General features: G+C 38.7%; 1 protein-coding gene across 1 annotated transcript; it reads right to left on the reverse strand.

Annotated features, from left to right (window-relative positions):
- Positions 1–643: 643 nt before the first annotated feature.
- On the reverse strand, positions 644–14,569 carry arhgef33 (Rho guanine nucleotide exchange factor (GEF) 33). Its single transcript, XM_059359796.1, has 17 exons — positions 14,518–14,569; positions 11,285–11,328; positions 9,739–9,903; positions 9,102–9,223; positions 8,800–8,885; positions 8,558–8,680; positions 7,811–7,937; positions 6,901–7,033; positions 4,715–4,822; positions 4,535–4,627; positions 4,120–4,268; positions 3,920–4,009; positions 3,631–3,806; positions 2,297–2,751; positions 1,987–2,211; positions 1,612–1,754; positions 644–1,511 (listed from the first exon to the last, which is right to left on the reverse strand). The coding sequence occupies exons 1-17, from the start codon at positions 14,567–14,569 to the stop codon at positions 1,385–1,387; spliced, it is 2,418 nt and encodes an 805-aa protein (XP_059215779.1). The 3' UTR covers positions 644–1,384.
- Positions 14,570–16,637: the final 2,068 nt, after the last annotated feature.

Below are 16,637 nucleotides of genomic sequence, written 5' to 3' on the forward strand. Positions count from 1 at the left end.
CCTTCAAAATTAAGCAATGAGGTGAAAATTCTCAGGATTTCTCACAGAGTTGAGAACAGATACGTGTCAAGACAGAAAATATCTCAACAACCTATTTTATAGATTTTAAGAATGCAAATATTTTAAAAAAGAACACTTAAAAACTGATATTTGTTGCTTTAAATCCACAAACTGAATGATTTTATTCAGTATTTATTAACCTATTTAATGAAAGTGTGACATGAAAAGCTTTATCTTGCTGTTTTAGGTTTGTGCCTGCAGGAGGCATTTCTAACAAGCCAAACTGCGCTCCAGGTGATAATTTTGCAGCCTGTTAAAAAAAAAAAAATGTTAACAGTGATGCAAATGTTTAATAAGTGAGTAGTTCAAGAAGCTGACTGTAATTTGTTGTTCTCTAAGAAAGATTAAAGCATTAATGGATTCATAATAACATAATGTCCTGTCTGTCCAGGTCCAGTTAATTTTAATTCACATAGCTGGGTCATAACTGTGTGTTAGACAGGCTTCAGCACACACATTTTATTCTTTCATATGTAATTTCAGTGATTGCTGGGAAAGAACCTAACTGGACATTATTAATTTTCACTTTTGACCTTTATTGAACATTATTAACTTATCTTGATTGTCACATTCATCTCTTAACAAAACAGTTCAGTTTATTGATAAGAAATAATTGTTGCAAAAAACACATTGAATGTTTTTTTCTTAAACAAAATAACAAATGACAGCTTATCGTTTGTCCCTCCTGAGTATATGCAATATAATAATTTCAGGTTATGGCTTAAGACGTTAAGAAAAGTGGAAGAACAAGTGTCAGAATCAGAGAAAATGTCCCACAAGTAAAGACAAAGAGTCTGTCAATATTGAACTTTAAACACAGAGGCTCTATATTAGGTTTGCACAGATTGTAAAGCAGAGGAACAAACAAAAAAAAACCTTGAGGGGGAGAAAGGAAAAGAAACCTGAAGGTAGAGCTATTTACAGTAAGGGGATACGCCTTCTAGTGGTCATATTTGTAAACTTTTATTACAATTAATATTATTACAATAAGTCTAATTTGATCCTTTTCTGCAGTCGCATTTACGTCTAAAATGACTCAAAACAAATGTAATCTAAGTCACATTGCTACCTTTGCCTCTTGTGTTACTGTACAAATAAACAAAAAAAAATTAGTGCTTCAGCGTGTGAAGGTCAGGGGCAGGACTCTGTCTTCCAAATAAAAAACATTTAAATTTGGGAAAAGAGGAAAAGTTAGCTAATGGCTTATACCTGTACATAATTTATACAGCAATTATAAATGAAAAGAATGTTGTACTTTTCTGTGTTTGTATAAACATGCATGAGTTATACTTTATATTTGATCAGTCTGTGTGTGACACAGTGCTCACACAGCTGTGCCGCGGTTCAGCTCCAGATGTACCAGTTTGGGATTTTTCCCCGTTGTCTCATGTTCACCGTTCTGCTTTTCTGGTGTTTTCTCACCTCCCTTCTCTTTCTTCTCGTCACCTCCCCTGTTGGAAAGAAAGAGCAGATTCGATCAGAGCAATCAGTCAAACAGCTACTGCTACTACCAGCTACTATAAAGTCAATAGTGCACATTTTCATTCTTACTTCTTCTTGAAAAGCTTCTTGAACGAGCTCCTGAAGCCTCCTTTGTCCTGTTTTCGACTCCTCTCACTGAAGGGGATGTTGTTATTCTCCTCTGTCCCGCCCCTCCACTTTGACTCGTCCCCCCATGACTGGAACCCAGAGTCCTGGGGATGTTAAACACAATATTACATATACTTACAATCACAGTTTTGCACCATTCATAGTGTTTCTGTGGTTTTGCCAAAAAGGAGACAAATATGATAGCATTCTTTCTATAGATAACCTCTAATATCATTATTGTGAATTCTTTTGGCCATGATAATCTGATATTGCCCTAGTACAGACAGCTTTCAGGTAAAGATGTGTTGATTTGTTGACATGTTTGTTGAAACCCACAATGCTGAGCAGCCCATGAAGATCATCGCTCTGTTTGTCGGTATCCGCTCTGTTCCCCAGGGGGCTTTGGACTTTACGGGACGGGGTGGGACACCCTTTGCTGCCCTTACTGCCCTGGCGCTCCAGCTTTGCATGGCTGCCCATCCCCAACCGTTGGAGGTGGTCTGATAGTGGAGCACCATCCAGACAGCTCACTGTGTTGTCCATCTGCAGGCCGTTCAGTGACTAGAAGACACACATGCATGTTGATTTTTACACCATTAACTGAGAATGTTTTGTTTTCTACTTACATGAGCACAAACTAGCTCACCTTGCTCTTACGCTGGCTGGCCTGAAGGGGGCGATGCTGATTGCGACGCATCATCACAGCTTCATCTGGAGAAACGCATCCTCGGTTTAGCAGTTTGTAACCACCTCCATGGCTCCCACCGTTGCCAAAGACATCACGAGTTGTTGACACATTCGCTGCCATTGCGTGATGTGACGCTGACGGAGCCTTGGGGCACCTCACGAAGGCGATGTCGATGGAGGAATCTGAGGAGGCAGAGGAGCAGCGGTCGAACATGGAGACGTCATGAAGGGAGCCTCTGTCCTCCTCATAGAGGCTCTCCATGCCTGGAGGGTCTGGAGGGAGAAGGAACTCTCCGAGGGCGTCAGCCAGAGCGGAGCCTGGCTGAACCTGGCGGAAGTCTGCAGGTCTGGAGGGCTGATGATGGCACGGCATGGATCGATCAGACGCCGCACTCTCTGGGATACTGCCGAGACCTGAAAGCCAAAGGTTGGATGACTGGTTGATCGATGGAACAATGGCCCAAAAGGCATTCAAAGTGACATAATGAGACCAAGTCGTGTTGACCCAAGACATCGAGGCCTTTGCCTTGGACTCAAGGACTGAAGATTTGAGTCAATATTTGCCTGAAATTGTCTAATTTAACTCTGTTGATTGACTTTTGCACTTTTGTTTTTGTCTGGTATGTTTTTGGGGGAAATGTTATTTTGTGTCTATTTATGTATGAAAGTGTATAAGAAATTATCATAACAGAAAATCAGAATCAAAAATCATTCCCAGAGGACACTATGCATGCCCAAATTGCCAATTACAACCTAGCCATGCCCTAAAGCATACCTTGCTTTAGCATCTATTTTACTCTGAATGGGACCATCATTTTAATGAACATCGAAGAAGACTTCAAACTAGTGATTGGCACCGTAAACTCATTAGTAAAATGTTTCCTGAAGTAACAAATCTAATGGGAGGTAGGTGCATTTTCTCATGGACTTCTATATAATCTGATTTCTTTTTTCAACCAGTAGGGTCGCCCCCTGCTGGTCATCAGAAAGAATGCAGGTTAAAGGCACATCTGCAGGCTACACCTGCTTCTTTTGTACAGGCAAGGTCTGACACTTGATTGTGCACACTTAAAGTGTTAAAATAACTTTGTGAAAAATGTAAAGAAATAGTTTAAAGAACGGTTTAATTCCTTCCTCTCTCTCACCTCTGGACATCAAGCAAATCACTGCATTAAGTGTGCATGCTGATAGATTGTGAGTTTTAGAAAGTTTCAAAAATTTGCATCTGAGGCTGTTTAACAATCCAAAAGCACTTCATTTGAAACGTGGTGAGACAGATCTGTGACCTCAGACCTGCTGGTTTGTGGTTTCTTGAGTCCAGCTCAGGGCTGAAGAACGGGATCTGGGAGGGCCACTCTTCATAACAATGAGCTTCAGGATTCTGGTCACGATCCCAATCTTGGAAACGATGAGACTGGATCTGCTCAAGGAGACGCTGCTTGCTCCGCTTCACCTGGTTGGCATGTTCTCTGTGAGGGATATATATTTCATACATTCAAATGGATTCCTCAAGTCTGTTTCCAACAGCAGGCAAGAAATAAGAATTTAGCCATTAGGTAGTTAAGGATGTAAAAATACTCACAACATGGCGCTGCTGCAGGGGTACGGAGAGCCAATGTTGTTAGCTTGAATCCCACTTTCCACTGTCTTTAACAGCTGTTTCATGCTAGACCTGTGGTGCAAAATATCTAATTTTATCAGGTACAAACAGTGAGAATATGTGTGGTTTGACTTCTGAAGCATGCATGTTATGTTGTTGTTTTGTAGAGTGGTGATCCTGACCTCTTCACCTCCTTGCGATTATGCAGCAGAAGCTCCTGGTTGTGCTGGAGCAGGTGGTGGTACTGAGCTGTGAAGGACCTGAACTGCTGTATGCACACCAGCAGCAGGTAGTAGTCTGGGTGATCTGCGTTAGTCTGCCTCAGCAACCCCTGCACACACACACACACACACACACACACACACACACACACATACAATATTCATTTATGTTCACACGTTTGACCAGATGCTGATATTAAACACATCTTTCTGTTTATATATTTATGTTTCTTTCTTGATGTATCATGTCAATTTTTTATGTTTTTTAATTGTATTTTGTTCTTTTAAAAAAAATAGTTATTTTAGTCTCCATACAGGACATCGCTTTGTATGAAATGTGCTCAATAAAGTTTGAGTTTGAGTAAGTTAATCGAACCTGGAGCAGCAGCAGGTACTCGGGGATCCTCTGAACGGGCTGAAGGAGCAGAGTGTGGAGGGAGGGTTTTGATTCGTCACCCATTATTTCACTCTGATTGAAGCACAAACCAGTTAGTACAGCAGCTATAAGTTATGTAACTTTATTACTTTATGTCTCTGAAGTGTTCTTCTGTGTTACCTCGAGAAAGGCAGAAGATTTCATGGAGCTGGAGGCCAGCATGGTGACGACTGTCAGACAGTCTGGAAGCTCCTTCAGGTAGGACACATAATAGTCCAAAAAGTCACTCTGTGGGGAGACGGAGAGAGAGAAACTGTTTATATCTGCATGTATATTTCATGCCCCATCCACACACATTTTCCACTTCCCCTTCACAGCCAGCATGTTCTGACTGTATACTCAGACAGCAGATCATGTGCCCATGTGAGGACAGAAATACAGTTAAACAACTGATATTCTGGTTAACCATTTACATTTTGCCGATTTAAAGTAATTCATTATTATTATTATTTATTTATTTATTTATGTTTCCAGAAACCTTACCACCATAATCTTTCATTTTCAGGCTTCCATCTAATTAATATTTATCATAAGCACAAATAACAAACTTTAAAAAATTTAAATACCTGTGAAATAAGTAGCTAGGTTGATTTTTAAGTAAAACGTGAATTCTTAAATTGTAATAATAAAGGTTAAAAACGTAGATCCTTGTTCAAGTTCTCAGTCAATCAGTGAACAAGGACCCATGATGCATTGTAAACCAGCCTTCATTTCTTTTTAAATAGGAAGGTGTTCCTACCAATTACCTAATTTCCTCCTAATCACTTAAAGCCAATTAGCCACACATTGGCTTTAATAGAATAGACTCATGAGTTTCGGAGTATTGTGTCTGCTTTTGACATGCAGCTGGAGCTTGCACTTTCCTGATATTAGAGAATGTTTTTTTTACTCTGAGTAAAGAATTGTTGTACTTTAAATCCACACATTTTGTTTTTCACACTACTGACATTATTGCTGCATTTATGATTCCTAATTTTGTCATTAAAATTCCTTTCAAATGGAGAAGTCATAAAGGGAATTCTCAGGTTTTTATGAAAAAATAACAGGTGCATTTTGTTAAATTCTGTTAGATATGAACCAGTTTTCCTTTTTGCCATCAGTAATTGTGTACAGTGATAACAAGAATCACTGTTGCTTGTGTTTTCCAGTTCTCAACATGGCTTCACTGGAATTTGACATTTTATTTCAAGTTCGCCATGGCTGCCAAAGTGATTCAGATTAATTATGAATGGCGGGTCACAAGGCCAACCTTTTAACCCCTCCACATTAAATGGCAGCACTGTCGCTTGTGAATGTCAAGTTTTTGATTTGCAAGCGAGTAAATTGGAGGTCCACATCTTTTGTGTTATATGGCTTTTAAAATAGCCACAGAATCTACCAAATGTTTCCCACATTTCTGTAGATTTTCATGCTTGATTCTTTCTGAGAGTGTGCCAGTCTCAACAAAGAGCTGATTCAACTTTGTGGTGATTTTGGAGGCTTTGGTTTGTGGTAGTTGTGGTTGTAATGAATTGCATTTTCCTTAATATATTTTTCCACAGTTGTCAAAATAATACAAAAAAGATCTGTTGCAAATGCAGATATTGAGTGATTTGATTCAAGATTTGGTTGGGTTTAGATTGGGTTTATTTGTTAAAATAATTTACCCCATGCTGTAAAAAACAAAAGGGAAAAATACATTGCCTACAGGTGGCAAATGTGTCATAATTTTAAAAGTATTTACTTTATTTGCTAAAGATGGTGCATATCCACATGTCCACATCTACAGAAATGTAAAGAGCAAAAAATCATCTGATGAAGTGCTTTCACATTATTAGTGCAAAATTTGGAAACTTTAAGGATTAGTTCAGATTCTTTACATTTATTTTCAAATTGATTTTTAAGCTTGCACGTGTGTTGCTCACCTAACAGCAGCAGTTGTGTTCTGCCTCTGTTACCAGATTCATTACACATTCGCAAACAAAAACCTGGGGATTTAAAAGTTGCATCTCATATTTAACACAGTGGATATAATTGTATACAACACATGCATGCATACAGCAACTTGTTGGCTTGAAAATCAGTTATGCACTGCTGTGAAATGTGGGATTAGCTATATGTGTTATGCTACAAATGCTATATTTAGAATATTTTTACCACTTCACAGTGCCAGCAGACAGCCCTTTCTGACGGGAAACTGAAGCTGTTATATCCATCCATGCTCTCTTTAAATCCACCAGACTCCATTGACAAAAACAGTAATTTTACCTCTTAGAAAGAAATCTGAACTATCCCCTTAAGAGTTTTAATCTGTGCTTGTGGTTTACCTCTTTACTGGTGAGCCTCATGAACACATCCCCCATGATGCCTTGCCACTGGCACTTGAGCACACGTTCCTGGAGAGTATGGAGGAGCTCAAGGTGCTGCTGGATCAGAAACCTCAAAGTGCTGGGAAATGGACTGAAGACAGCCAGAAAGGGAGAAGAGGAGAGTGTAAAAACTTAGTACATGACACATGAGAAACATGTTTTTCTCTGACACATAAGAAACCAACATGTGAAAATTATTTTAAAGCCTTTTTGGGAGAATATCATTAAAGTAAGGAGGCATTTCTAGCTTCCAGAACCAGCAAATTATTGACAATTATTATTCCATCTTATGTGACAAACATTTGGCAGTGGGTAAATCGGATTAAAACAAATGCAATCATTTGCAATTAACATTGCACCCAATTCAGCATTTACACCTTTTTATTGGTGCTTTGGGTCATTGGGAACACGTGTGCTGAAGCTGAGGCAGTGATTTCATTAACAAGCTGTGTGGAGGTCTTTTTAAAAGAGTATCCTCTCTGTCTCACTGGTGTTTATATGCGGCTTTTATTTGATTAGTTTGTTTCCTGTTATCCCCTCACTGTAAGATCTGAAATTAGATCAGCAGCCCCTCCTGAAATAATTCTGAGAGTTGATCTGTGTGGGTTCATGTGAAGAGACATAGACAGATGACTGGATGGCTCATTACATATCAGAGATCTTTTCTACATCAGATAAAGAAGGTAATGTCTGGGTCATTCTGCTCTAATGAAGGTTATGTGTGCCCATGTTGTTTAAGGAAGAAAAAAAAGTATTAAATTGCTTCTATAGCTATTACTAGGTCATTTCAATGTCTGTTGAAATGACCCAGTAAGATTTTGAGATGTTTTGTCTGAACTAAGTTGTCTCTGTTTGTCTGCAGACTTACCGTTTGTCTTTAGTGGTAAGAGCTTCTGATCCATTAAAGGAGATGTTGGCCTTCAGTAACAGAGACAGGTGGGACACATAAACTCTCTCAGACTCCAGCAGCTCCAGAGCCACTCTCTGTCTCTTATCTGCACACAGAAAACACCACATAAGTTCAAACTATTCAAGTTATAGGCTACATGTTAACTGATCCGGACCTCTGCTGTTGGCTGTTTTTTGGAGCTCAGTGATGAAGCTCAGTATAAAGTGACATCACCTGACATCAAAGAGCAGCAAACAGCAGATGGCGAGTTTAGTTTCCCCCCAGATATAAGACTTCAAACAGATATGATTCTTTGGAGGTTTTGATAAAAAAACCTCCAAACCTCCTTTTTTCACCTAAATCTGAAAATGTTGTTCTAGAAAGCACAAATAATATGATAGAAAGAGATATTTCTTGCCCGAAATTGCTTGTAATTATTCAGATTGTAACTGTTTCTTGAAATAATAAAACTACAGTATGAGAATGTGTAAATATATTTCATATTTATTCATTTGTCAATAATAAATCAATTTGCTTCAGAGCTAGGTTAGCTGTTTCCTCTTGTTTCCAGTGTGTTGTGCTAAGCTAAGCTAACTGGCTGTATCCTTTAGAGTGATATTGGTCTATGTTTGATTTATGTACCAAAATGTCAAACTATTCCTTTAATGAATGTGGCATTAATAAGCAAACTGCAAGTAGCTGGGTCATTTGAATACTGTTTCCTACTGTTTTCAGTCTGGCTGTTGGCGGTGTCAGTGTCGTCTCTGCTGTTCTTCCTCTCTCCCCACCCTGGAGATTTGGACGGACAACCTCTCTGCTGCTGCTGAGCCTCGTGCTCAGAGGTAGAGGCTGCAACACACATGTGAGTAAATGGCTTTTATAGATCTGGCATTTCATTTATCTGTACTGCAGCTGCTTCCCTTGTAGTTAAGAGGGTAGATGTGATTGACATTGACACATAGACTCACTCTGTGTCAACATGGTGCTCCTCTCTGGCGACATGCCATGTGGCAGACTGGAGAAAAAGTGCTGAATAACACTGAGGTCTGACTGGCTGGGCACACAGATGTGTTCGTCCCCAGAAGCAGTTAGCACATCTGCCTTGGAGCTCTTTCTGCATTGGGACCAATCAGCAGTAGCAAAGAAGATCAAAACAACTTATTTGTTCACATCTTTTGTGCATCCTTGCAAAAGTGCAATATTAAAAATAATTTGAATGTATTTTTTTGGATTAAACTATCTATAATATATCGTCATGTTCCAGCCCTACCTTTGTGGAACAGAGATGAAATCTTTGCCATTTTCTGCCTGCAGCTGTTCTATCCTCTTCTGCACCTCCCTGTGTCTGTTGGAAACATCCTTTATGTGGAACAACGCCACATTCAGCTCCTCCTGCAAGCAAATCATATCATGTCATTAAAACTAAAATGATATGCCATTTTGTTTACATAATGCTACCAACACAAACATTTTCTGCATTGTTAATGTTAAGGGGAATTAATTTTTTTATTTTTTATTCTGGGTCAGGTCAATATTTGCATTTTTCAGCATTAACACAGCTAAAAATGATTGCCTGTGCACCGCGTGAAAGTAAAAATAAAACTTATTAAGACACGTGTTATGAATTATTCACCGTTTTATGGGTTGAAAAAGCTGCTGTTTGTGTCAGATAAATGTAGATTCCACAGACAGAAGTTGTACATGCTGGTCAATATTTCTGAACAAAGTGGTCTGAAAGTTGCCTTCCCGCCTAATAAATGAAATTAGTTTACAGTTCCAGTCAGATGTTCTCAATTATGTTACTGCGGCCTCTCATCCTCACCAAGAATAGACTCTGTGTGTGTGTGTGTGTGTGTGTGTGTGTGTGTGTGTGTGTGTGTGTGTTCACTGTGTAGTGTCTCCAGCACCTTGAAAGTGTTGAGCGAGTTCTTGAGGCCCATTATCTTATCATCCACTTCAGTCTGATGGGCCTGGAGCTTCTCCTCTAAGCCCTGGTCCCTGTGACGCAGCTCGCACAGCTCTGTCAAAGCAGCATGGAGCCCCTCGCGCAGCTCAGCCACCAGGCCCTGCAGCTGCATCACAAGAAGCAAAGGAAAACATGATGTTATGTTATGTTTTGGGGATGTTAAGAGGAATGATAGCTTAAATAATTCACATTTGATAAGTGCAACAAAGGAACTCAGTATTTTAGTTATTTTAGTTGTATCATTTTTCTTCCGAGTTCTTCTCAATTACCAAATTTTCTTCATTTTATTTTAGGTCTTTATGTTTCATAATTTATCCACATTGAACTGTGAAACATAACAGAAACATAATGCAATGATTTGCAAATTATTTGTGACCTTCAATATAATAATACAATAGAATACAGTACAAAGCCAAGATATGTAATGCTCAAACTAAAAACTTTTTTTTGTAAATAACTCCCAACTTCTTTCGAACTGTGGTTGCATAAGGAATTCTCTGTAGGATTTTTACAAGTTATTCTGATTTCTTTGTGTTGTTGTTATCTCCTCAGCTATTTTCAGCTGATGGAGGATGTTTTCTTTGAGTGCATTGTTCTCTTATTTAACATCTTCTTTCCTTTTCTGTCTGTTCCTTTTGACTCTATGAGTCTTATTTTTCCATCAGCTTTCTAAAAACTTCATGCATCTTCATTTGGGTCATGTCAGACTCGCTTTTTATAGTCAAGAACATTGTATACTTGCCCCTCCATCATCATTATATGTTACATATATAGTCCTGCTTTTTTCATCAAATGTTCTCCTTTCTTAATGACACTCTATAAGCAGTGGATTCTTTATTCATTTCCCTTGTCCTCTGCAATTTGTTATTCATAGCTGATTGAATTTATTCAGCAGGGGTAACTAAATCAGCTCATGGGAACATAACATGTTTGAAGCAGCTCTCTCTCATCCAGTCTTTCCATTTCTCTCTTGCTCTATCTCTCTCTTGGTCATGTGAAAGGCATCAGGCTGCAGACTGAATAGAGCATCTGTCCTGTTTGCCTTCTGCTCTCCTTCCTCCTCTCTGATGTTATCTGTGCTCCACAGTGCTGCTGTATGTCTTTACATGCGGGGTTTACAGATCCACAAAAGCCACTACAGTATGAATTACTCATAAATGTCATTATTTAATTACATCAATTACATGTTGTGCTTGGTTTCTCTGAAATGTGAAGTATAATACGCTATTTTTCTATAAATTCATGAGAATATAATGTGAATGAACTTCGGTGGCCTTACAGAGACCTGGTCAGAACTTTTTTTTATGATAGCTTTTTCACAGCATCCTTTTGTGGCTCTTGTGACAAACCCTCCGGACTTAAAGGTCTAAATTTATGCACTCTTTTTTATAATCTATAAATACATATAATAATCAAATTGATAACATTTATGACATTCATAAGAGGTGGAAACCAAAAGGTCTGAGAGAAGAAGAGTTCCTGACTACCTGAGCAATCTCTAGGTTAGCCTCCTCCACAATTTCTTCATTATCTAAAAGAAAAAACAAAAACCTCAGTTAGACACCCACACAGGCAACAGTTTGTAATAATGTAGATTGATTCCATCATATTATTACTTCATATATTTGGAAGCAGGCATGGGAAAAAAGCATGAATGGATGACACATGCATATAAACACAGAAGTGGAGAAAATGCAATTTTTACATTATGTTGTCTCGAATGAAGAATTCTTCTTTTGTAACAGGAAAATCCTATTCATTTATTTTATTTTTTATTTTTTTCTCAACACCTTTACAGAATTAAAAGATAAGATGTTTCGAGAGGTGTGTACACGAGTTGCATGACTTGGACTCCAGTTAGACTCAAATCATACATTTTACTTTAGATTTGACATGATCAAAAGACTTGCAGCTTCAGTTGGACTGCAGAAACAATCTATATTAGCGCCTCACTCTTTAAGCCATGTTCCAAAAAAACCCAGTCTGCTCTGATTGGTAAGAGTTTCCAACTCTTCTACATCCGCACTTTCAGTTGGCCTTTTTGAAACTCCCCCCTACACCCTCTCCTTGCCTAACCCTTACCCTTCCACTCTGCCATATTAAGTGCCATGTCATCCCCCAAGTGTAATCCCATTTTGTGTTTATCATTGAACACACTCCGTACAAGTGTAGCCTCCACGTGACTACCCAACAAACCTTCAAACTAAGACAGACATTTAATACATGTGATGGAGTCACATTGGGGACAGTCCAGTCACTGTTTTGTCATTGAATCCAAGGAATGACTGCAATGGCACGGTAGCAGAACTTTCTACCTATATAAAGGATAGTTGTGACATCAACTAAAGTCCTATTTTAAGTCACAGTTTCGGAATACAGTCTATGGGCATTTTTTCACTTGTACTGTAATCATATAGCATCTAGACAAAAAAGAGTTATTTGGAGTCAACCAGCGTCTGGAAGTTCAGTGCAGAATTAGTTTTGTTTACCAACCATAATCAAGTGGTTATATTGCACAAAGATGACTTACTTGGAACATGGAAGTTAATTTTGAAAAGCCACGAAGCATGTAACTAGTGACACACAAACCAAAGCAAAGAGGTTGTGTGTGTGTCAGTATGAGATGCAGAGGGCTGTGACAAAATGTTGGTATTTGGTGAGTTGGAACGAGAATGTGTTGAAAGCTTTGACATGCTGTATTATATATCACTTATCCTACCAGCTCACATTCATGGTCTTTAGGCTGAATGTCTTCATGTGATGTGTTGAGGTTAAAACATGTGCACCAGGGTTCATGACAAATATCTTATAACACAGACATCAAGGTTAAAACAGTCAGGTTTAACAGCGTTTCAGCAGTCATGTGAAAGTGCCCTTCTAGGAAGAGAGATTTGTCTAGGTACACTTAGATATCCATCTTCCTGAGACTTGTGGTAACTGTAACTTTGCAATTTTTCTTTTCATTGTAAAAAGTGTAGCTCCAGAAAGTAATTTTAAGTGATAGTTATTGGAGAGTTTTAAGGGACTGTTTTTCATTAACTGACTGCTGGAGGAATGTGCTACGCAAGGAAATTCATATTTATGATGGATGTTTTTTTCTTTTAAATGCTGTACAGTTTGGGACAGTTAACTGGTTATATAAGCGCACAATGCTTGTGACTGTTGTGGAAATGTCACAGATCAAGTCTGCTGTCAACATCACCAAGGATCATCAGAAGTACGTGCTTTACATATATTATCATAATGACAAGGCCCGCAGGCACCATGAATCCTCCCTAAATGAAGTTAACAGTTCTTAACTGTGACGAAGCAAATGAAGGAATATACAGTGTGCAACAATGGAGTCTTTCTGCCTGCAGGACAGAGGACATGAGACAGTTCCTCTGACAACTTGTCTTTGTGCTTTTGTCCTCAGTTGTTAGAGAGCAGGAAAAGTTTGCGTCAAGATGTCAACATTAAGCTATACTGTCCCAGAATGAACTCAAGCATAAAGACAAAAGTGGTTAATTTGTTACTATTGTGAAACAAACAGGATGTGCGTCTGTGATCAGAGTACTGATAGGGAAACACGTGATATTCCTCACAGGTCCCATTGTAAGTTGAAATCCATTTACCAATGACATTACAACTAATAGTTTAACTTTAAATAATGCTGCACACGGTACGTCCGGTAAACACTGATGAGTGAAAGGACTCTACATGATTCATTTACTGTACACTTATAATGACTGCATGTTTGTGGCTTTTCTGCAGGAATGTTGAGATTCAAAGTTCAATCATTTTCTACCAGAACTGGGCCGAAATTGTTGGTCAATATTAGCTTATTGCAGACAAGTAATACTGGGATATGTATTGTTCTGGGATTTCTGTAATTCTCAAGTATTGATATTGGTATAAAGACAAAAAAAATCAGTCTTGATCAGGCTCTATTTTCTGCTGCATGCTTTACCAGGACTGAGAGTGAGAAAATAATTTTGTGCTCTTTGCAGATGCAGATGTCACAATAAAGAAGTTTGGTTGCTTGATAGATAAAGGAAAATTGTTTTTTTTTTTTGTGTCCAACTTCAACTTCAATTAGGAATGCATTGATCTGACCAGTCCCAGTACTGATACAGTAGCTGATACTGATGGCCAATTAGATAAAAGTCTGGCAGGTATAGAATTTTTCATGTGTACGGCAACATCAGGCTTGACTTAAACACTGCTTTTCTACATTTGTAAAACAAAGTGTTACCAAACAATACAATTTTATTTTTTTTAAAGTCATGCGTTAGCAAAAAACCTTTTAAATGCAGCAATAAATTGGCCAAACCTTAACAGGAATTAAAATTCCAGTGTATGGAATATAAAGATAAAATTGAATTGAATAGATCAGCCTCATGTCACCCATACCTGATTCAGCTGTATGAGTCAGTATCGGCCCGTTATCTAATAGTAGTATCGGTGCATTCCTAAATGAATTGTGCTGTCTCAAGCATTAAAGAAAGACTTGTATGACTAATATGATCCTATGAATAGAGACATCTGCAGTTCAAAGAATTCAGTTTGTGGCATCATTCAAACCAATAAGGCTTCTTAGACAAAGTGGCATATTATTAACCTAAACAATTCAGTCATTACTGAAAGAAACAATTAACTACTTAAATAATCACCATTGCTGTAAGTAGCAGCCAGAGTACAAACCAACAAGTTTCTCAAAAGTTTTTGGACACTGTTTTACCTTCTGACATGCCTTCTGTCTTTTCTTCTGTTTCTGTGTTGCCATTCTCCATGTTTAGGTATCCGGTCCGGTCTGGTCCAGTCTAGCTCACAGTTGTCTGGTTCTGAAGTCCTTATCCAGCTCAAGATGTCTTCAGTCTGCTCCTCTGACTTCTCCCTCTTCTCTGAACAACCCTGTCCTTTGCTGTGATCACTCACTTTCTCTCCTCCAAAGCATGTGAGTCCTATGATTTCCCTTTGGCACAAAAAGGCCCTTGTCTTCAGAGAGTCGAGGGACAGAAGGGAGAGATCCAGAGGAGAGAGAGAGGGAGACATTTGTTCATCAAAAAACCACATACTGTTGCAAACTTATTAGATTTAAAAAGGCGTGACCTATTATTAATGTGTATCGTTTACAGAGCAGCAATGACCAGAATGAGCTTGAAATGGATGAAAGTGAAACTAACTGATTGTAGTCCTCTACAGTGGATGATGTCATAGGTCAGTTCCTAAAAGTCCCAAAGCTTGTTTGTGGTTGCATTTTCAAATCTACGTAGATGTGTCACATGTGGACATGGACATGTTGTCTTTTTTCTCTTCCAGTCCTTTTACTAGATACATTTATTTGACTTGGTCAAGTAGTGATAGACGGTGGTGTAGTTGTTAGCATTTTCATCAGCAAGAGGGTCAAGGGTTCAAATCACGTTGTCACCCTGTCAGCCGATCATTCCGGGTCCTCCGGCTTCCTTCCACAGCCCAGAGAGCTGTTGTCTCTTTGTGTCTACCGTTTGACAGTTGTATCTCGGCGTGTACCTCGCTTCTCGCCCAATGTGAGCTGCGATTGGCTTTAGCGCCCTGCAGCAGAGTTCGGATATGCGTTAAAGAATAATGAATGAATGACACATGTACAGCTATGTTACATTACAGGCAAACAGCAGTAGAGTGTGTTTCTTGGCCACTTATCAACATAATTCTTTGCTGTGTTTACAGTTATTTTGTTAAGCAAATATATGCATATGAATGTAGAATCTGAAGGCCACGGGACAAGATTTTGGGAAATGTTCAAGTCTACTCATTTGTAGTCCAAGTAGCCTAATATTAACCAATCATGTGTACACTCCATGTTGAGAGCAAAAGAGACGTAACACCTTGGTTCAAAATGAAATCTCCGAATCGGCTATCGACTGACAAAGGTTTTAATTTTTTTTTAGGTTTTTAAGGCGTATCAGCATTTCTGATCTGTGGATTTGATTGCACACTGTAATTTCAGATTATTTCATTGAAGGTGGGTTGACTCCTCAGGCTCAGCTACGGAGCAGGGTGGACACCTGCTGGCCTTCAACCTGCTCCTCAAACTAATCGGACTCTGTAGCTTCTCCCCATGCTAAGTGTTTCGCCAAAGGGCAGATCAAGATAGTTTACTCAGAATTGTTATGCCGTGCAATTCTTAAAACTTAATATCCCCAACAGTTTTACTCAGAAATACTGATGTCATCCATGTGTTTATTCACATGTCAGCCTGATAATCCATGATCCACGGCTGACAACCATGTCACCTCATTGTACTGGAAGTCCGTCTGCTCCAGTCCGTCCATCTCTCTTCATATCTACAACATGTGTCTTCTTGTTTCCTCTGTCTGCGGTGGAGACAATAAAGCCTGGAGACAAACAGCTGAGCTGCTCCTCATTTAAACAACAAACCTGTGTTTGAAGTTATTAACCACACATCATCTGATTCTGTGGCTACGTGTGAGTGTGCAAGGAGATGTGCTGGACAGTTCTCACTGTTCAAACAAAACTTGTCTTTTCATTAGAAATTGAAATCGGGCTCAGAAAAATTGTTGCTTTCCTGAAAATAAATTTAGCTTGAAAATCATGTAACTAAATCACATGTTCAAAAAGGGTTATTTAACCTTTCTTGTTATACTTTTTTTTTTTATTCTCAACAATGTCGAATGTTGATTTTGTAATTGATCTCCCTTTTTAATAGTTATTATTTTCTTAAGCTTCATTTCTTTAATTCTACAGCACAAAGCTGCCCAATTAAATGCTCATTGTAGTTCCTTAATGCTACAAAAGAAGAAGAAAAAAAATTCACACAGTGGAACACAGAGGATGAGTTGAGGAGTCTTTACAGCCTGA

Source organism: Centropristis striata, chromosome 20, assembly GCF_030273125.1.
Source record: "Centropristis striata isolate RG_2023a ecotype Rhode Island chromosome 20, C.striata_1.0, whole genome shotgun sequence".
Taxonomy (NCBI): Eukaryota; Metazoa; Chordata; class Actinopteri; order Perciformes; family Serranidae; genus Centropristis; species Centropristis striata.

Bases quoted from the DNA above. Each gene is read 5' to 3' on its own strand.
- arhgef33 (XM_059359796.1), bottom strand. From the start codon at position 14,569: ATGGAGAATGGCAACACAGAAACAGAAGAAAAGACAGAAGGCATGTCA. The intron at 7,034-7,810 runs GTAAGTCTGCAG...GGCTGTCTTCAG, and splicing joins CTTACCACTAAAGACAAACG to TCCATTTCCCAGCACTTTGA. The intron at 4,269-4,534 runs GTTCGATTAACT...GTGTGTGTGCAG, and splicing joins AGTACCTGCTGCTGCTCCAG to GGGTTGCTGAGGCAGACTAA.